The sequence below is a fragment of the Osmerus mordax genome, chromosome 6 (genome assembly GCF_038355195.1).
Source record: "Osmerus mordax isolate fOsmMor3 chromosome 6, fOsmMor3.pri, whole genome shotgun sequence".
NCBI classification, from domain to species: Eukaryota; Metazoa; Chordata; class Actinopteri; order Osmeriformes; family Osmeridae; genus Osmerus; species Osmerus mordax.
In genome coordinates, this window is record NC_090055.1 from 13921883 (window position 1) to 13944547 (window position 22665).

The following is a 22665-nucleotide window of genomic DNA, read 5'->3' on the forward strand; positions in this document are numbered from 1 at the left end:
ATGTTTACTCCTCGACAGGTCAGCAAACGCTTTGTCTCCTCGATTTGTTAAAACGATTTGTTGTCTCGGTTAGCAAACGTTTTAACAAATCTCGGTTTACAAAGGCATTTGCAGACCTGTCGAGGAGTAAACATTTGCTGTTTATTATTGGAAACAATTTACAATGAAAAGTCAAACTTGCAGAGGGAATGCTGAATATTTAATAGAAAGTGTAAATTTCATTTCACATTTCCTGCTATGTAGGCAATACTTATTTTGATATATGTAAATCCAGTGTTTCCCCTACCATTCTATTAGGGGGGCGCCCTGCCCCCCCAACGGCCCCCTTGGCCTTAGACAGTCTTAAATTGTCTGGTTAGACTTGTCTAATTAAGCCTGTCTTGCATTAAAAGTAATACTGACTTAATTTGCGGTAGGAAAGTTAGCCACCTCTCCCCCTCCCCAAGCCTGTGGTAAGATTGTTGCTATGCTAACGATCTGTTTGTACGTCATTATCTTAGCATAATACATAACAAAAGGAATTACGTTTGTTAATTCAGAACATTTAATTTGGGGTCTGCTTTTCCGCTAAAATCAAATTTTATTAAACGAGTGAGTAGACATAAGTCATTGCATTGACGCTAGCTATCTGCAGCGGAGTTGTTGATAAATGGAAGTAGCATTAGGTTGAAGCTTAAAAACGCATACAAACAGACACAGGCTTAAATGTGTCGATATTCCGCTGTGTCACTGTTTTGTCCGTCATGTTTAATTTTTTCGATGTCTTATTTTACCCATAATGCAAAACGCGACAGGCTGTCCAAGTCAGTCTTACGTTAGTCACTCATAGTGAAGCTTTATGCAACAGGTACATTGAAGTGTCTATGGCAAGTCAGACATAAAGTTACTTTTAAAGATTCTGTAAAGTGTACCTGAAAACTAGTTTTAAGTTCGCCACACCACAGAATAATGTGTTAACTACCCATCCAAATTCGAATGAAAAAATAACACAGACAAGTATGTTAAATTAGGCTTTGAAATCGTGAAAAAAATCAGCAGTCTTCTCTGCTTGAGACTGGGGGGGCGTGTCGCCTGAAGGAGCTGAATCTCTGCCCCTCGCTGCTTACCTCCGACCCAGATAATGGACGCGACGTCAAGCCGAACAAAACCGTATAGAATTAGAATTTATTTGTTCAATGAGTGAAACATACAGATGCATATAAATGAAATATTCCCCTGATCTGTAACAGTAAAAATGGACACCAGAGACAGCAGACAGTGAGCTCTCCAACTAGGCTACTTCTAACACATTAGCTACCATTTCACCAAAATACCATCATTCTACACCGAGTAGCCTATTATCAATTTAGCGTATGCACTAACTCATAGCAGACATACCTCTGGAAAAGTTATCTAGTATAATTATGACAAGCACACAGAACAGAGTGATGAACTGCTGGCGGCGGTGGATTGTCCAGGTGCGACCGGAGGAGGAACGGCCGGGAGGGCGATGCTCGGTACGGCTCTGCGCTGCAAGAGAAGCCGTTTGTCCGCGAACCCCGTCTGTCTCTGGTCCATGTTAAAACTATCCGCCGTGAAATGGTCACTGCATTTAGTCATTTAGCAGACTCTTATCCACTGCAGAGGCGGCTGTTGGAGTTTATCCAAAGCTTTCCATCAGCGTGGCTCTTCACAAAATCAATCCACCTATTTTTCCTTTCCTCATCAATAGGGAAATTAAATAGTGTTGCAGCGCAGCTGAAGTTTTTGCATCCAGAGAAGATGCAGTTGAGGGTGGAGGGAGACATCCTGAAGCTAGCTAGCTGATGTAGGCTACAATAACAGTACAGCAGTCAGGCGTTTGCGGACCTGATCTGACGTAGATGGGTCAAAATGACGTAGATGGGTAACTTTTTGGCCCCGCCCATTAAAACCTGATCTGAAAACGGAAGAGAAATTGTTCTACGGTCAAGCTACACATTTCGGTGCGACAAAGTTTTAGCCCTTTGCACATGCTTTCAGGAACTAAATTCACACGTATATAATGTACTGAGAAGGAAATCATGGAATTGACTTTACAGGATCTTTAAGTCTATAGATAGGTCAATTTTTTATGCAACTGGCTCCAGGAGATTTTTATTTTTGTTATTTAACACTTTATTTCTCAAGGCACACAGTTGATTATTTTAATGTTAACACTATAATGTCATTGTTGGATAAGTTTAGTTCTAGAAAGGGCAAATAGAGACACCATTTGTTATGTGCATTTCTGGCGGTTCACATTTAATGCATTTAAGTGAAACTATTGAACATTTAATCAAAAATTCTGTTGTCTGTCTTTTATTCGCCCAGGCCTACCTTTTTTGTGTCGTGGCACATTCGCAAAATATACTGAAAGTAGCAGAGAATCAGAATTCGGTTTATTCGCCATGTATGTTATACAAACACGGAATTTACTGTGGCAGGGAGGTGCAAACACTAAACATATATGAATCTTAAATTAAGTAAAGGTACAAAAGTTTAACTATTCCTAAGAACTAAACAATCTAAGAATAAAACAAATAAAATATAAAATACAATATATATAAGAATAAGAATGAGCAGCATGAGTGGTCAACATAGTGCAATCAGATACTGGGTTAAATAATGAATGAATGTCAGTGGGAGTCCTTGGCCTTGTTGAAGAGGCCAGTAGCAGATGGAAAGAAACTGTTCTTATGGCGTGAGGTTTTGGTCCTGATGGACCGCAGCCTTCTGCCAGAGGGGAGTAGCTGGAACAGGGAGTGACCAGGGTGGGAGGGGTCGGCCACAATCTTCCTCGCTCGCCTCAGGGTCCTCGAGGTGTGCAGGTTCTCGACGGTAGGCAGATTGCAGCCGATCACCTTCTCAGCAGTGCGGATGATACGCTGCAGTCTGCTCTTGTCCTTGGCAGTGGCAGCAGCGTACCAGATGGTGATGGAAGAGGTGAGGATGGACTCAATGATGGCTGTGTAGAAGTGCACCATCATTGTCTTTGGCAGGTTGAATTTCTTCAGCTGCCGTAGGAAGTACATCCTCTGTTGTGCTTTCTTGGTGATGGAGCTGATGTTCAGTTCCCACTTGAGGTCCTGGGAGAGGATGGTGCCCAGGAAGCGGAAGGACTCCACAGTGTTGACTGGGGAGTCGCACAGGGTGATGGGGGTGAGTGGGACTCCGCTGTATTCTTCCTAAAGTCCACAACCATCTCCACTGTCTTAAGAACATTGAGCTCTAAGTTGTTCTGGCTGTACCAGGTTGTCAGCTTCCCACCTATAATCAGACTCGTCCCCGTCAGAGATGAGCCCAATGAGGGTGGTGTTGTCCTCAAACTTCAGAAGTTTGACAGACGGATGACTGGAGGTGCAGCTGTTGGTGTACAGGGAGAAGAGCAGAGGGGAAAGGACGCAGCCCTGAGGAGATCCGGTGCTGATGGACCGGGAGTCAGAGACTTGTGTTCCCAGCTTAACGCACTGCTTAACGCACCGCTTCCTGTCAGACCAATCATCAAAGACTGGGTGGAAGGAAGTTAGATTCTTTAAAAGAATTAGCTGCAGTAAAGGATATTATTTATTTATTTTCACAATAACCTTTATAACAGGAAAGTGTAGCCTAAGTGGGATTTGGTCTAGTAGATACTTCATGCTGTTGAACCTATCAGAGCTCTGGATGAATGTTGACTCTTGATCTCTTGAAAACATCAAAAAGCAGAAAATGATGAAGACAAAGAGCACCTCTTTTGTCCTATGTTCTTCTACTACCTCACAAAGTGCACACAGACACTACATCAGCCTTGTCATCTGGACTAGCATACAGCTTATAGGACAGAAGCTGCAGGAATGCCACCAGATGGAAGGCATGGTCAGCACAGCCTCAATGATCAGACCCTCCAGGAATTCACGATGTTGCGATCGCACAAATTCACGCTAATTCAACGATTCCCTGCAAATTCAGCGCAACGTTGCAATTTCAACCGATCACCACAATTTTCCAGCAACTTTGACCAATCATCGTCGTCTCCCACAACTCTCTCCATTAGGGGTTAAATCCAGTGTTGCGCCTGAACGCGTTCATTGAACGAAAGTTCATGAACTTGTTGATAATTTTGGTGAACGTGAACTGAACGTACTGTATTACTGCCAGATGAACGATACTGTGAACGCGTTCATTCTGGTGTCTGTGAACTCTTTCACTCTTTTTAATTTCGTTCAATAAGGTGCCAGATTTCTAGAGACTTCCAGGAGAAAAACACACCGTTAACAGTCCTGTATTCAGGGTTGCCCAACCAGTCAATTGCTGCGTCTGCTTTCTTCTACTGTCTATGCCTGGCAAGCATGACAGCGCCGAGTTGCGTAGAGGCCGAGAGCGGTATTGCAGACAGATAGAGATTTCCATCTTTTTTGTTAAAAAAAGGGAGATTCCTCCCTTCAATGCATGCGAATGTAAATCCTGGTTGGATAAGGATAAAAAATGGGATATGATGAAAATTGGCATGTTGGTAAGGTTATTTAGGGGACTATTTCTCAATGGTTTTATTTTTTGATGAATGTTTGTTAATTACTTAATTTTCAACCAATAACTCAAATTAAAGTTACAAAGAGGGAAATTCGCAACTTTTTATCGCAACTTTCACTTGCTCCCGCAATTTAATCGCACCAAACACCTAAAAAACATCGCAACTTTCATTGCAACCTTTTTGAAAAGCTCCCGCGAAATCAGGAATTTTAGCCCGCAACTATCACAAAAAAGGCCCGCGAAATCCTGGGGGGACTGAATGATGGAGCAGTTTCTCACTGGACCAGACTAGAGAGCACTTTAGGCTGGGGTTAAGGCCAACCTAGAGTTCCAGTTAAGTGTTTCTCTGAGTCAGTTACTTTGGCTACAGACTCCGTGAAGATAACATGCTCGCTTGCAAGTTTTATTCAACTAACTCTGAGTTTGTCCTACTCTTTAACTAAAACCTGCCATCTGAATGTGTCAGACATGGTGTGTCCTTTTCTCAAAGAGCTAGTTGATTCTGAAGCACAAATACTCCACAGAAATCTCTATCGGGAGAGGGTGAGACCCCGACTGGATGTTTTATAATTCCCTGATGAATATATTTTCGAGTGGTAAAGTTTTTTTCTGCACAATCAGTTACAGTATATGAACAATATTCGCAGCCCTCATATTGTTCATATGACACAATGTGGACATGCTCTGTTCAGAACACAAAAGTGGAATAAGATGGGTGAGCAGTCAGAGATACAATATACCAGTGGTTCTCAATCTTTTTTGACTTCTGTATCCCCTTTTCCTGATTTCTGAATCCAAGTAGCCACTAAATCCATATAATCTCTATAACATTACATTTACATTTAGTCATTTAGCAGACGCTCTTATCCATAGCGACTTACAGTAAGTACAGGGACATTCCCCCCAAAGCAAGTAGGGTGAGGTGCCTTGCCCAAGGACACAACGTCATTTGGCACGGCTGGGAATCGAACTGGCAACCTTCAGATGACTAGCCCGACTCCCTCACCGCTCAGCCGTCTGACTCCCCTATAGTAATAAGACCTCTGGATAAAAGCGTCTGCTAAATGACTAAAATGATAATGCCAGGAATCTCTCAGTTACGATCAGCTCAAGAACCGGGCACTCTGCAAAGTTCATATTCCGCATGTGTCATCTTTATAATTCAATGGAGTGCAGTACCACGATTGACGTTGTTTGGATAAGCTTTTAGACATCAAATAATGAAAAAGAAAGAAAAATAAGTTGCGTCCCAGCCCCTTCACTCTGATTGGTCCTCTTGTCTGCAGCGAGTCTGGTCTGATATCTCGAGAACCGGACACTCTGCAAAGTTAATATTTTGCAGGTGTCCTTTTTATAATCCAACGGAGTGCAGTAGGCTACCACGATTGAACAAATTTTGATCACCTGTTCTGATACCGTCAACTCTGAGTTTGACAGCTCAATAAGTCAACCAAGAGTTCAAAGGAGTTCAAAACCCAGCACGAGCAAGATTGGGAGGAAGCGATACAGTTCAACGACGCAATGACACCTGTAACATCTCTATGCCTCAACACTTAGCGTGTCGATCTGACAAGATTGAATAGGTATAAAGCTTTTTGGTGGCTATGGTGGAAACATTGCTACAATCTTCTTTCAATATTTGCAGGTTTTTGAGATATGGGCAATAGGACTAGGAAGTAGCAGCTCTTTAGATGGAGCCCAGCTGTCTGAAGCGATTGTTGAAGGGCTGACATTCCACAGTGTGGTACTTTTTTTTCTCCACATCTCTTTTATAATTCGTCTTCATTGTCTTTGCTGCCATCATCTTCCATACAGGCTTTGTGGCTGTACACAGATTTCATCTCGAGAAAGCTAAAATGGCACAATGCCAACAATGAATTATAGTAGACAGAGGGAGGCGATGCCAGAGTTTCATATCTCTATGGACATTCGTCTCTTCCAGCTGCTGGGAGAATAGAGCTGAGTAAATCATATTGCAAGTGTAAATGTTGGTGAATTTGAACAGTTGGATATCCAGCATAATTATAAAATTAAAATTACGCTTATAACAAGCCTGTTATAAGCGTGTTGTGTACTGCATACGTACGTTATATGGGTTCACCTGTGTATTTTTTTGGTCTAGGTTATATAGTGTATTGGAGACCAGGTTTAAAGGTTGTACTGTCAGTGTTTCTTCTATGTTGATTTAGCCGTGGCAGACCGCCACGGCTAAATGTCTGCTGCCACGGTATCAGAAATAGGGCTATACAAAAATCCTAGAGGAAACACTGACTGTAAAATGCGTACTGGACTACAGTAAAAAAGACCTGTGTAGGCTGCAGGATGGGATAAAGTAGATGGATTGCTGAGCAAGGACTCAATAAAGCACATGGATAAGCGGCTGCTCATTCTCAGGGGCTTACAGTAAACGAGCTGTGTGGAAAAGAAAAAAAAAACTGATAAGGAGGCACCCAATCACATGGACGGGATTGTCATTCAAGATGGCGTGTCATGCCATCCACCCACAGCTCTCCATCTCCAGCTATGCTTGCTATTTCCTTCTCCCATATGGAGCAGTGGGGTATTGAGTGAGTTGGCAGCTGAACACGGATTTTGGGTGTCAAATGTATGGATGCTAATAGTTGTATTTGGATGTGTCTTTCTATGGGTGTGAGTGGGTGGAGCAGAGGGTAGAAGTTTGAGGATGCGAAGTATGTGCTGTCGGTGCGTGGCTTTGTGTATTATTTTCATCCTGGAAGTTAGGAATGTACAAGCCTCTCAGCGCTTTCCCAAAACCCCCACCGATTTACCCCATGTCAAGCAGTCCCTGATTTATAGACAAGTACTACAAGTATTACCATTTCACTCTAATGTCATCACTCCAATGTCACCTACCAGGAGAGTCTACAGAAGGATACTTTGTCAGATCTAGCTGTTTTCAGTGACAGTATCTAATGGAAGATGCCAGTGATGGATATGGAATGAACCTTACACACATTCTGTCAGTCACAGAATAAAGTGTTTTTCTGCATACGACCTGTCGTTCATGGATAAGTGTATAATTTTCTCTACTAGGCAGCGAGGTCAGGTATTCTGCTAGGCTAGCAAGCTCTCAGTTACTCTGCTAGGCTAGCGAGGTCAGGAACTCTGCCATGCTTGAAAGCTCTGTTTCTCTGCTAGACTAGCAAGCTCTCAGTTACTCTGCTAGGCTAGCGAGGTCAGTTACACTGCTAGGCTAGCAAGGTCAGATACTAGGCTAGCAAGGTCTCAGTATTCTAGGCTATTGTGGTCAGTTGCATATAGCAAAACCTAATGCTCTGCAGTCTCATTTCCAGTCATTGAAACATTCCAGTTGAGTACGAGCTCACACTGTATTTGTGTGCTAGGAAAGAGAGTCCCTGTGTAAGTTGAGAGAGAGGGAGATTGTTTGTGCCTGTATCAAGGGGTTTTCATATGGAAGGGCAGAGGGCATCGTTGTTTATATACTCTGCTCCTCCCCCCCCCCCCCCGACAGGCTGATGTATTTGTGGACCTTGGCAGCTCCTCGCAGGTGATGTATTCCTCACGGAATGCTGGGAGCAGGATGTGGCAAGAATTTACACATGGGCATGCAACCCAAGCTGTGTGCGTGACCAAGAGGCAGCATTTCCGCTGCTTCCAATCCCACAGATAACTTTCCTCCTCAAGTATGACAAGGGCTTTTGCAATTATCCCTCATATACAATGAAATATGTTCTGAAAGCTACATAGAGAATTAAGCAGTGCTAAGTCCACTTCTCAGGCAAATCCTGTGGCTTTTAAACCCACACTGACGGATAATGACTCAAGCTTCAGTCACCCCTCCCTTTCCCCTCTTATCTGACTATTAATCAGCACTAGTAGCCAACAAGTATGAGTAGATGTATTAGCGTACAGAACCTGTCCTGAGTAGGGTTGGGTATCGTTTGGATTTATACGATTCCGATGCCGAACCGGTACTTTTAAAACGATTCAGATTCCTAAACGATTCCTAAACCGATTCTTGAAAAAATGAAAGTAATCAAAGAAAGGGTCTTTTATAGAGTTTTTTTTTATGAGAAATTATTTAAATGTAACTATATATTAACGTTTTAAAGTAGCCTACTTAAATATATAATAAGTAAACCTAAGTCACCTAACACACAACTACAATAATTTAACAATAAATAGCAGTTACACTATTAACAAGTAACAACAAAATAAATGTTGAGTTGGTATGCAAACTAAACCAGCTTCAGACTTCAGCAGTTCTTTTGCAGAAAAATGACCATATTTGCCTTCTCTGGCAAGATACGACACCTCTCCTGACTTATGGCATGTCTTGCACAGGAAAAACTCTGTGTCAGAGGCCTGTACACACAGGTATGAGTTTGAAAGGGCAGACAAATTGGGGAGGCTGTCCCGGGACTAGGGACTGATGTCTACAAGCTGTCGAACACAGTGCATCCCTCTGCTTTAAGAAGTATTCTGTGTCTCGCCGCATGTTTCAATAAATTTGACGTGCTTCCCCCTTTGCACATAATCGTTTGGAAACATTTGTAGCATTTTGCGATTGTCGGAATCCTTGGCTGTGAAATTACAGCCACACTTTCGACCGCTTCGCTTTAGGCATTTTAAATGCACTAAAAGCTAGCTAACGATAGACTAGCACAGCAAGTGTAATATGTTTTCTAGCGATCACGTGCAGAGAATGGTTAATATCCTTTTACGTCCAGAGGGAAAATATGGCATTTTGAAAGTAGACTTAACAGTAGCTAGCTAACAGTAGACTACAGAGAAAGTGTGAATATTTTACGTCCGTTTCGGAGCGACAGATGGAAAATATTTCATTCGACACATTAAGTGGAACCGAAATGAGTGTTCTAATCCGGTCCGATTCCTATCAGATGCATAGGAACCGGTTCCATAGTGGAACTGGGTTTCGGTACCCAACCCTAGTCCTGAGCCTCAACAGCATTATGGAAACAGATATATCTGTTTCCATAATGCTGTTTCCATAATGCTGTTGAGGCTCACAACAAGGACTAACTTCCTCAACATTTAAATGTTGAGGAAGTTAGTCCTTGTTGTACTTGTTTAGCATATTGCTGTGGAATTGTCTCCCAAGTTCGTTTCCTCTTTGAATGTGACTGCACAGCTTTCTGTGACTTTCTCGGCCACTGTGGACTGACCCTGGTTTCACCTTAGTAGTTTACTTTACTCTTTTTCATTTTTTGGCTGCTCCAAACCTGTTTAGACATCACCAGACAGACTGAAAAAATCCCATTATTTACTCCTCCAGTGCTGAAGATAAACTCCTCCTCAAGGCTTTGACTGCAGGCTAGCATGCCCTCGTCCACATTCCCAGCTAACAAGGCTATCTTAACTTTTCCCCTGTAGACTAGTATTAAGTTATGTTGATAGGGGTCGACTTGTGTCTCTTCCACTGTTTACATAGAAGTATTTTTTAAGGATTCAGTATTGTAAATGTAATACCTATAAATAGGATAAATTCCAAACCTAATTTCAAGTATTTCTCTCCACACTGGGTTTGGGACAGAACTCCTGCAATCCAAGTCCTAGCAGGATCTACATCCAAGCTGAAAAAAACAAGGTTATTTTGAGTCAGTTCAGAATGTGTATAGCATAGCCTACATCCTTTAAGATTACTAAATAGAAGCTGATGTTACGAGTTTGAGATTGCAGGTTGGGTGTCTGTAGGAGATATTAGGCTTGCAGACAGCTAAATCAGCTGTTGGCTCATAAAATCCACTGGGCTGTCTGCCACCTCAGTGAAATTTTAGGCTTTTCCCTTGTGAGGTCATAACCAAGGGCCTGTCCAGGAAGCACACACTTTACCCACCATTGAATAAATGAACCGCCTTGGCCGCTTCTGAACTTTTGCTGAATTTACCCTGGCTTTTTATGATACATCTGACTTCATTTGCAACTCTGCATTCCATCTGACCTGTCTTTGTAATCATAATCAGTGGTTTGCGTAATTTAAGAAAATGAAGGTCAGTGCGAGTGCTGCTCAGAGTCCTCTTTTGTGGCATGCTATAATTAACTCTTTATAATCTTCCATTACTGCCCCATGGGGTGTCATTGCGGTGGATCTAGCCCTGTGCTAGCCCCAGAGTTCACATGGAGGTGCTAGCACCACTTGTGTTTCCTGCACTGCAGGCCTCGTTCACAGAGTGTACATAGGGGAGTATCATCGCCTCTCGCTTGACAGGAGCCCATTGTATCTTGCGAGTGTGCAAGCACATATTCACACACCCACCCCTGCACCCCCCATCATCCCACCTGCCCTCCTCATGACCCTAGAAAAGGATGGTCTGTTGACAGGAATACATTTGCCCCTTGTTTAACAAATATCTTGGTTGTGTGCAGTCTACCTCTGTTTGCATACTTAAATTAGGCTTGTCTTGAGAACAGTTGAGACCCTTTCCGTGCCTATCTGTACCTTTTTGTATTCTGAATAATTGTCCATGTTGGATCTATAAGACCTACAGATTGTAAGTGATGTGTGTCAGGAATATTTATTCATCAAGCATTGCACAGTCAGTCGGTGAACAAGTTTAAGAAAGCTTTATTGCTTGCGGCCGGCCCACAAGGAGACAAAAACATCACACGCCATTGTGCTACAAAGTTTGTCCGCTAGCATGTTGTGCTAGCTAGCTATTTAAACAGAACCACTCTTGACAGTTATTGGTTAAAACAAAGGCATGCAAATGTCCCATGGCTCTTCTTCATTGGCTCCCTTGCATAGACCTGGTGCGTGTGAGTGTTTGAGTGTGTGTGCGTGTGTGCGCTCTTTGACCCCTCTAAGCTTGACCAACTCTTTTATGGCCTCTCCAGTAAGATAGTGATCAAGCCCAGGTCCCCTTGTTTACGTAAGCCTAGTGTTACCCAGAGTTCAGATTTGGGGGTAGGCCTCTCTGCACACAAGGAATACTGAACACAGAATCATTCTTATACAGGATAACAGTTACGTCTTCTATTTTTCCAACAATGTGGCCTGATGGTTTTGAGTTGAGTTGAAGGGTATGTGTGTGTTGATACGTTGCTAGAGGACTTGAATTCTGGTCTCTGTCTCAGGGCTCTACGCTAACTATTTTTCTTCCCTCAAGGAGTACATGCACCCCTAAATGAAAACATTTTGGACACAAAGAAATTTAGGACCACAGTGAAAAATGTAACTGAGCTTTACAAACTATTTATTACATACATATTTTTACTGTTTGTGCGAGTGTGTGTGCATGTAGCCTACTAAGAGACACATCCTTGGAATAATGTAAGATGTTCAAAACAGACGTGTTTAGACAGCAATTTCTGTAATCTTAAAACGGCCAAATGTGTCGTCTTAACGCAAGCGCTAAATCACAAGTTTTGGCACATATGGATTTCCATAGTGGAACAGCCAGAGGTGTCAAAAGTATTCACATTCATTACTCAAGTAGAAGTATAGATACTAGGGTTTAAAAATACTTCTGTAGAAGTTGAAGTATCAACTCAAGCTTTTTACTCAAGTAAAAGTATAAAAGTACTGGTTTCAAAACTACTTAAAATATAAAAGTAAAAGTAGTAATGTAAGGGGGAAAAATGCCATTAAGGACAAAAGCTTAGGCCACAGGGGCCTATAATGCACGACCCCACCTCCCCCAAAAAACTGGGTTTCCCACAGCACTTTTCAAACGGATGCAAGCACACCCCACAATTTCCCCAGAAATTTTACCCTCTCTAGTTTGATATAGGTTAGGACCATTTTTACACAGGATTGCCCAATTTCTTAGTTTTCATCCAACTGTTTCAACTATGTGAGGCTGCCACATAGCCTATCACCATTCCCTCTTGCAGGGTATGAGAAGAATCTAAGGGAAATGAGAAGAGAACACTGTTAAATTCTACACTTCACTCGTATTATTTTCAAGTGTAAATGAGCAGCAACAAATGTACGCTTTTTAATCTATCTATCTTCATCAAAGCTAAGCTAATAAGAAGGCCTACACAAATATTTAAAATGTACAGAAATATTAGTTGTAAAATGTAAGTAATAAAACAGACCCATCAGCAACGGACGCAAGCACACCTCACAATTTCCCTAGAAATGTATTGACTCGGTTTTGCCATTTGACATCTAGGGGGCGCTGCAATCTCAGCAACTCTTTGAGATATCAACACAAAATTTGGTACCTCGACTCAGAACCCTCTTCTGAGGACATCCACAATTTGGTGTCATGTGATCACTGGGAGGGGCTGCAGGCAGCAAAAAATTATTTTGGCCAATAACTGTTGATTTGTTTGCCTTAATTAAGTGGTTCCTCTGTCTCATGATATCATGGGAGATCCCAAGAAGAAGGAAGTAGGGTTGTATTTCAGCAAATCTATTCCAAGGTTTTTTGGGTCATTTGACTGCTTGGCCCCCTCATTGCTGCTTGCAGCTATATTTTCCAGTGTTCACCTTTCTCTCTCTGACTGGACCGCATCATCACAGAAAACTCTACTGTGTTGGTGCATTCCGCTCGTGGAATGTGGGATTTGTAGTTTTTAAATGGGGGTGTAAATAGATTACTGTAGTTTGTAATCTTTAGTCGCACACTGCTCGTTTAAAAAATAAGTTTATTTACAAATATATATATTTTTTAAATACATATTATTTTTTATATTATACGGTTCACACATATATATTTTTAGGTGCCAATGCGAGTGAAATTCTCGCACTGTAAAGCCCTGCTCATGCTTAAGGGCTAGTAGTGAATAGGGATTGAGGTACCCGAATGGAGAGAGGACAGCCTGCAATTCAGAACATGGAGGTTCTTTCATGGCAGATTCATAATTCAGTATTTCACTCTATCAGGCTACTCAGCCTGTTGCTATTGCCACTGCTATTGCTAAATCCCTCTATCACCGTAATGCCAATTTCCACTCCTTTAATCATTACCACCCTATAATTTGTCACAATCCCACAGAAAGATGTGTGCCATGTAATTGTAAGGTAATCACATTTGACCTCCCTGGGATAAAATGCTGTATACATCTTTTGGCAGGTTAGTGAAATCCTAATTTCACTCTTTTCTGCAGACAAGGCATTCCTCATTTTACCTCACACTGCCAAACAGCTTTTTACCCCGAAATTCTATGCTACCGTCATCGGTTTGGTCCAGTGTTTTGCTTTTTATAAATGTATCCTTGATATAGGAAGGGACCAATGTTATAGTTAGGTTGAAACTGAGGGGAGCACAAGATGCTTGATAATTCTATTCATTAATAATTATAATTTATTTACCTAATTCAACCAAATTGAAATGAGCCACTGATTGCTCAATATTGGCATGACTGGTTTGACTATGTGTTCCAGTGGCTCCTGTTGGTGTGCTTCTGGTCTTTCTCCTTTCTCTTACACACACACACACACACACACACACACACACACACACACACTTATTTTATATCTTTCTATCGCCCTTCTTCTCACACCTGTCGAACCCTGTCCCTGTTGGCCCATGAACAGACACATTCCAAACCTGGAACACAGGAGCCCTCTCACTCGCTCCGCACACTACTTTCTCTGTATGTCACCTCGCTCTGTCTCTCGCCCCTCTCTTTTGACTCTCTCTCTATCTCTCGCTCAGTTGAGGGTCTTTGATTTTTTGGTTGTCTATCACTGATGTGTTTTCCTCAGGAAAGAAGAATCACTGATCAATGCATCAGTTGTTATTGATTAAGGAGATGGAATGCCTGGGTGGCCCGTCCTGTGATTGGACGTTTCCACAACCCAGACGGACATTCCTCTAGCCTAGTTGATGGTTGTTCTACACACATATCATTAACTCGAGCACTCATTCCGTAAATCTCTCCCCCATTTTTTATGGACAGCCCTTTTTTAATATCCTCCTGTTTTAACTCATCCGAGGGGAGAATACGTTTACAGACCGCTTTGTGAGGTTGGTGTTTGCGTGTGATACCAGCTAGTTTGTGTTGCACAGTAATTGGCTTTATTAACTCAGGGTTGTGTATGGCTGTGATGGGGCAGAGGACCACATTCTGTGCAGCAGTAAATGTTTTATGAGGATCTCCTTTTTGCAGCAAATGAGGAGCAGGAGATTAAGTGCCTTGAAGGCAATAGTGGAATATAATTTGCAGCAACTGAGAAGAATGTCTTATGTGGACTAAATTATGAATATAGGACTTCTACATGAACTTGACTTCTCTTTAATCAGTGGGGGGGGGTGTCATTAATGCTATCACATGACATCCAGATAGAATCACTTTCGGTGCGGCTAACATTTCAAGTGTCTCGACCTTTCCGTGAGATTTTATCTGAAATCACTTTGCTGCGATGTGTTGGTTCTGGATGTTTCACTGGAAATGTGTGTGCCAAGCTTACATGGCTGATTTCCATTTCCATTAGGAAAGACTTTAGACAACTAGGAATAGTGCTGCTGCAGGATTTTCTGCCCTGGCTTGCAGCCTGTGTGACGTCACCAACATGGTAAAGCAATTCTGAGAAATGTTTAAATCATAGCTAAACCTCTCATCGATAAATACTGACCTCTGTCGGAACAGTAAAATACAATGCTCCATTTAGGTTTTGTAATTGAATAATTGAACGCAAGGTTAATTACTTATTACAATACAGGTTTATGTCATGCAGTCTCGTCCAGCCATGTCCCTTTGGAAACTGTAGCTGTGGAGTTTGGTTGTTTGGTGTAAGCCTGCCTGGCCCCAAGATCAGATCACAGTGCTACACTAATCATCCAGGGCTCGACAATAACGATGGCCCGGGGCCAGTTAAAAGTAACTTTAAAAGTTAAACTAGCAAGTCACTGCAACCCTAACCACTGCAAATTATTGATTGAAAAAAAAATTGCATTGTAAAAGTTAACATCCTTCATATGTTTTGCTATCTGCTAAATGCATAAATAACTTTGCAGCTCGTGGGGCGAACAGTTGGCAAATCAAGAGTTGAGTAGTGAGTGACGACTGGTTGTCAAATTGTAATTCTCTAATGTCGATACATTTTTTAACAACTGGCGCGAGACAAAGTGAAGATGGCAGTAAAGTAGAGCTACGAGCTCAAACGGAGGAAACTTTTTTTATGGAACGAAGATGCACTGTGTCGTCTGTCGTATGTTCCCGTCTAAAGCAGACAAAAGTGGATATTTTTACAGAGGCACCGACAATTTTCGAAAACAATACCTGACCAGCCATGCTAGCAGACAGCACCTGGTTTGCGTGACAGCTAAGCGGATGGTTGACAATCCATCTTCGAGGCCGTTGACCATGCTGGTCAGTTGTCAGGAATTTAAATGTAGATGCCCATCGTGTTATTGCACGACTTATAACAACGGCATATCACGTAATTAAGACGGACTAGCCGTTCGTCTCGTTCCCCCAGGCTATTGAACTGCAGCAGAAGAATGGTGTCGACTTGGGTACCTAGTATCATACTGATGAAATGCTATGGAAACTTTTATATATTAGCATTGAGGGACCAGTTTCAGCCAGCCAGAGTTGTGCAGAGATAGCTGTCAGCAGGGAAGAGAGCACGTCATGTTTGAGGTTAAAAGTAAATTGTTTTGTTGACTATTACCTTTTAATTTTTTATCACTAGAAATGTGATTTCATTTGAGTTCTTTTTATATCCAGGATGTGTTTAATAAATGGTTAAACACGTTAACAGAATAACACAATTTATAAGTCTTTGGTTTTGTTGTAACAATGATAAATTACAACTTTTGGAGGGGGGGCCAGTAAAAACTGTCTTGGGGCCAGTAAGTTTCAAACCCACTGGCCCGATGGGGCCAGTGCCAAAAAATGTTAATGTTGAGCCCTGTAGCCTCTACCTCTCTGTCACGCATATCAAGCACAGCATCAAGGTCAAGTTGCGCGGCGCGGTCCAACCAATTAGATTTTGCCTCGCTGGAGCAGCCGTGCTGGTTTACCAGATTCTTCATGGTAATGCCAGGGTCAAACGTTTCCACATTCCTCAGGGAAGGTCTCTCTCATTCTTGCAGGCGGTGGTGGTTAACCTTGCATTTACCATTAGCACCGTCATCCACACTGCCTGGAAGGATGAAGGTTCATATTCAAAACAGAGCTGGGATTACATTTGTGTGTGTGTGGGGGGGGGGGACGACGACTCTGTTTTGCTCTTTCACAAAATAAATAGTCCTTTTCATGGCAATAACCATTCCCTCTGAAATTAAATGTATCTCATTCAATTCCCATACAGGAATTAGACCTGCAGTCTTGTGTGTAATTATCATCATAGATAATACAAGAGTGCAATAGGTTCATCCACCATACCATTAGAAACTCTATGATAAATCCACAATAACCTGACGAATAATTATTGAATAATAATGAATATGAATAATTATTGAATGAATGTTTACATTCCCGGAAGTGTTTGTGATCTCCAAATGGCATCTTACAGTTTAAGCAATGGCTTTTATGTCCGCTGTGTAATCCCCATAAACCCTTTCACATAGTGAAGCACTGCACTCATCATCTGTACAGTAGCTTGTATTAGACTATTAGGTTACATTACCACGCATCTGTGGTGAAACTGTGGCTGTGTTTGTACACTAGTCTGTACACTGTATGTAATCTGGTCTGCTGTGGGGTCTTGGCCCACAGGAATGCACCTCTGGTACAGCAGGGGCTAGCTGGGACAGTCCTGCTGGTCAGAGGAGAGGAGCCACAGGCAGGCAGGCACACACACACACGCACACAGCATACTTAGTACACAGACACACAGCATACACACACCGATAGACACTTTCTTCTGTGTAGGACACACACATTCAGAAACCTTTAGATGCATACACACACACATTTATGTGCAGCACACACACAGGGGAATGTCACAGTAGGAATTCCAAGCAGCTACTTAATCCAAGTGCTGACTGAGTCTTAGAGGGAAGGAAAGGGGGTTTGGGGAGAAAGAGCAGAGATGTTCAGAAACGCAGGTGAGAGGGCATAGGGTTCACTGAGCGTAGGGAGAAAGGAAAAGAGGGAGAGAGGAAGGTGGGGGGGTGTAACCTGTAGACATGCAGTTTACCTCAAAAGAGAACTTTCCGTCCAGATATGGAAGTACAGGGGGAGAGGTTTGCTCTGTCATCAGTGGGGCCCAGTCCAGGACATTCTGTCATTCAACCACTCTGTGTAACTTTCCTCTAAGACGTGTTTTAAAAAGTCAAATTATAGCACTGAATTCTTCATTCTGATAGGTGGGGCATTCAATGAATAGACCAGTGAATGGGTATTGATTGTTATGAATCAAATACTCTAGTCAGCTCGCCTGATTTGTGCTGTGTTTGTCCAGGTACGACTACAGAGAGATGCTGCACAACTCCACCTTCTGCCTGGTGCCCAGGGGCCGACGCCTTGGGTCTTTCCGCTTCTTGGAGGCCCTGCAGGTGAGTACACAGACACACACACCTCCATACTAGCATGTTCACGCATATATACAGAAAGCGGAAAGAATAAGAACCTCAGGGATCCCTGGGGCTGCATCTGCTATAGTATGCACACACACACACACACACACAGCTGCTCCTGCAGAGTGTTTCTCTCTTCTGCATTATTAAAGTGGAGCTCCGGGCTGTTAATTAAGTCCAGGCTGGTCTCAGGAAGAGGTCTGAACAGGGAAGAAGCACCGCTGGCTCTGCCCCTTCAAGGGCAGGATTAGAAATACTCTACTACATATAGGTGTTTCACCTGACTGTACTAGCTGAGCATTGAGCACAGCCTCCAGTCCAGGCTTAGGGGTGGGTGGGTGCGTGCGTGGCTGTGTGTGGGTGCCTGTGTGTGTGTATGGAAGGCTGTATTTCAAGAGATTGTGGTTCTGGTTAATGACACTGAGGGGATTAGTGCCCAGTATGAAGCTGGAAAGAGAGAGTGGCCTGGTGATGGCCAATCACTGAATACAGGCCAGCTGAGCCGATTAGCAACAGGACACAGCGACAGGATGGCAGGCTTTGTTATCGGATACACACACACACACTCCCTGCACGCCTATACACACATTCAATGTGCGTACACAGATACACACCTAACCATGCGCATGCAAAATCTGCACTGCATATTCACATACACATTTACGTAGCGTATCCAGTGATACACATTCATGATAAATGCAATGTACGTCAATTGAAAAGTGCAAGTTCAGCAAAGGGCCTGATCCATTTAGAATGCATTACTCTCCAGTAATGTAACAAGCCTGCAGTTCACATTCAGCTTGCTCTCAGCCATTTGCCAGTGTGTCGAGTGGAGGTTGGAAAATAGAAGATGTTGGAACCAATATGACCCAGCAATGCCAGACAGATGGTGCGGTTTTTCTCAGCATCAAAGTGCTGATTCGATTTCTGCAATAATACGCTGTCATCATGTTGACTGTAATCAGTGTGTTTATAATGTGGATCCTGTGGTGGACTATCATGGATAGTAATAACTTAAGGAAGGTTGTGCAGTTATATCACTGTCTTGCCAACAAATTAGAAGCTAACTGAAGTTAACCAACTTCCTTCATAATGGCAAAGACACACACAAAAAAAAAAAAAAATTGTCTTTTATAAGCTCCTATATCATTAGGTTTTAGGTTACCCTAAATGAGTATACATTTACCCTAAATGATGAACAGAAGGTACTGAAAATCGAGGAATTGTATGTGTGCGCACATCTGTGTGTGTGCGTCTGTGTGGGTGTGCGCATCTGTGAGTGTGTTTGTGCGCATCTTTGTGTGTGCGCCTGTGTGTGTGTTTGTGCGTTTCCTGCCCAGGCTGCGTGTGTACCAGTCATGCTCAGTAACGGCTGGGAGCTGCCCTTCTCAGAGATCATCGACTGGAACACCGCAGCTGTGATCGGAGACGAGAGACTACTGCTGCAGGTACAGCAGTGCTCGCTTCCGCATCGTACACATTCCTTTCTGACTCTGAATGGGATTCATTCAATAAATAAATGAGATAGATAACTTTTTATAGTCTTTGATTGTAATGATTGCATTTAAAAAACTTCCCATCTTTCATGGTTCTTCAAGGGGCAGGGGCAGACTTACGTCTGTTGAGAGAGGATTGGCCATAGGGTCTGTGCGTTCAGGCGCCTGTGTTAGGGGGACTCGTTGATGTGGGGTAAACAAACCATGCACTCCTACTTGCTCTGTCTACTTTTCTGTCTGTTCTTCCTCCTCCCTACTACTCGTCAGATCCCATCCACAGTGCACTCCATCCACCAGGACCGGATCCTATCTCTGAGACAGCAGACCCAGTTCCTGTGGGAGGCTTACTTCTCCTCTGTAGAGAGGATAGTCCTCACCACTCTGGAGGTGAGTATCTGCACCAGGACTGGCCTGCTCCCTAACAAGGCCTCAGGGGCTACACCCTCTGCACCAATAAGGGCTGGTTGGGGCAGTTCCACTCTGAAGGAGTTCAATGCCGGATCCTGAGATATTTGCTCCGTAATAAGGTTGTTTGGTTCGCGGTTGTCTTTGCTAACTCTGCTTGTTGTGTCCTTGGTGAGCCCTATGTGAGCATGTGTTGTTGTGTATTCCCAGATCCTCCAGGACAGGGTGCTGCAGCAGGCCTCCAGGAGCAGCTTGATGTGGAACAGCCTGCCAGGAGGGCTGTTCACCTTGCCACAGTATTCCACTTACCTGGGAGACTTCCCCTTCTACTACGCCAAGCTGGGTCAGTCACGCACATACATATATGCACCTGGTAGAATTTCCCTTTTACCACGTCAAGCTGGGTGAGTAACTCACATACACACACCCCAGGCATTCCTGGGAGACTTCCCCTTCTACCACGTCAAGCTGGGTCAGTTACACACACACACACATACATACACACCAGTGTTGGGGGTAATGCGTTATGTAATATAACGCGTTACATAATATAACGCGTTACATAATATTATTACTTAAGTGAGTAACAAAGGAATATAACGTGTTACTTTTTGACATGGAGTAATATTATTACAGTTACTTATTTAACTAACGTGCGTTACTTGTCCAAGTTACTGCATGAATTCAACAAAGGACTTAAATAGCCTTATAAATACAGATTGTTGCCTAAACAACATTTCCTGGGCACAGTCTTGCAGTTAGCCTACTGTTTGCCTTTGAGTCACGCTGCAGGCAAACACAACAGCAATCATGGCCGCAGAACGTGTTACGTTTTCGGCGTGGAAATATTCACACTATTTCGCTTTCATTGAAGATATTGGGAAAAAACATTAAAGTGAAATGCAAACTGTGCCCCAACAAAATATTATCTACTGCCAAAAACAACACTTCAAACTTCTGTAAAGTGTCCACAGAGAAATGAAGCTGGAAGTTAGCGAAAAATCCACTTTAAACCATAAGAGAGATGGCGACCCGTTTCCACAACTCGCTATTAAAAGTAATAGTACAAGTAATATAGTAATTCATAATATTACTTTGTACAGAAAGTAATAATGTAACTTAATCACACTACTCTTACTGAACAATAATAAGTAATAACTAATATATTACTTTTTTGAGTAACTTCCCCCAACATTGATACACACACACATACCTAGTAGAATTCCCCTTCTACCACAAAATATACATACACACCCATATATACCTGATAGATTTCCCCTTCTACCACGTCAAGCTGGGTGAGTAACTCACATACACACACACACACACCTAGTAGAATTCCCCTTCTACCACAAAATATACATACACACCCATATACCTGATAGATTTCCCCTTCTACCACGTCAAGCTGGGTGAGTCACACACACACACACGTACCTAGCTGCTAGTCTTCCTCTTCAAGGGAACCACGTCTAGCAGGACTCCCTCAGAGACCCTGACCTACCTACTGGATCACTTGTGCAGAAACAATATTGACACACAACGTCAACAGCCTTGTTAGTCCTCAACAACGGGTCTCCATGGTTCACTTTTTAATCATAACAGCACAGCTGGATCCAAATCTACAGTGGATGAAAACACAAACAACCCTGGCACCAGCCTTGAATTATTCAAAACAGCTTTTAATTTATTCATTCAAACGCATTGGAGTCGCCAATAAATACGACCACAAAGGATCTGGTAGAGGGCTTTGCTGGGATTAATTAAACATATACTTGTCCTGCTGACATTAAGAGTGTGAGGTTTGTCTTCCATTTAGCAGCCCCAACTAAACAACCCTTGATGTGCTGTCTCTTAAAGGTGCTTGATCTTAAAGGTGACTGAACACCACGACACAAAAATTGATTTTGTCACCAGTGCAGTTGGATAGCAGCTTATCGGAGAGTAAATGAACATTTGTATGAAGGGAATGTCGATGCCATAGACTTAGTCTGGGCTTATTTCCAACCAGGAAATTGCCCTTAATGGGCCTCTATCACAATTTGTGCGTACGCACAAATCTGTTTAAACCGTACATACGAACGTTTTGCGCACCAATCCTGGATTCATCAATATTTCCTTACGCTGCAAGTAAGGAAACTGGCCTGTTAGAATAGTTCTGATTCATTACATACACATGGTGCTAAGAACACATTTGATCCATGCGCACGTTTTGAGTCTGACTGTAATTTTGCATGCACACTTATTTTGCATGCAAAGTAAGAACATTTCCTTTACATATTAGTGAACAATGCCCATTTTTGGGTGTTATCTTGAGTCATTCATCATGTCGCTGTAATATCAGAGATCAATGAGTCTCTATCTCTCTCCCTCTCCCTCCATTCTGTCTTGAAAGTGTTGTTCATGTATGTATTTATTAGGGTATTCTTACGTCAACTAGCTAGTTGACTGTCTCCTTGCCATCTTTCAGGTATCAAGCCCCTCCCCAAGTTTACAGCGGTCATCCACACAATGACGCCCCTGGTCTCACAGTCCCAACCAATCATCAAGCTTCTTGTGGCAGTGGCCAAATCTCAGTACTGCGCAAAGGTAATGCCACTGCAGGAAGGCACTGTGTGTCCATATGCCGCCTGCATGAGTCATGGAATATATATATACTACCTGTTTAATGAGAGACAAACAAATTACATTAATAATTTGTCAATTAAGATTATCAAAGAGAACATCCTAAGCAAATGGCTGTTGCTATTGTTGTTATTATTTAAAATAATAATTTTCACCCTTGTAGTATTTTTAAGTCATGGTCAAGCCCAAACAAAAATCTGCTGATT

General features: G+C 42.6%; 1 protein-coding gene across 2 annotated transcripts in view; it reads left to right on the plus strand.

The window, feature by feature from the left end:
- Positions 1 to 22665, plus strand: part of LOC136944564 (exostosin-1b-like) — a 51256-nt gene that overhangs the window by 23198 nt on the left and 5393 nt on the right. Inside the window, exons 2-6 of one of the 2 annotated variants that reach the window (XM_067238374.1) lie at positions 17819 to 17912; positions 19214 to 19381; positions 19697 to 19816; positions 20045 to 20177; positions 22305 to 22423. In XM_067238374.1, coding sequence (XP_067094475.1) covers positions 17819 to 17912; positions 19214 to 19381; positions 19697 to 19816; positions 20045 to 20177; positions 22305 to 22423 — 634 coding nt within the window. The remainder of the gene's footprint in view (positions 1 to 17818; positions 17913 to 19213; positions 19382 to 19696; positions 19817 to 20044; positions 20178 to 22304; positions 22424 to 22665) is intronic. The other variant, XM_067238375.1, reaches the window with a different exon arrangement.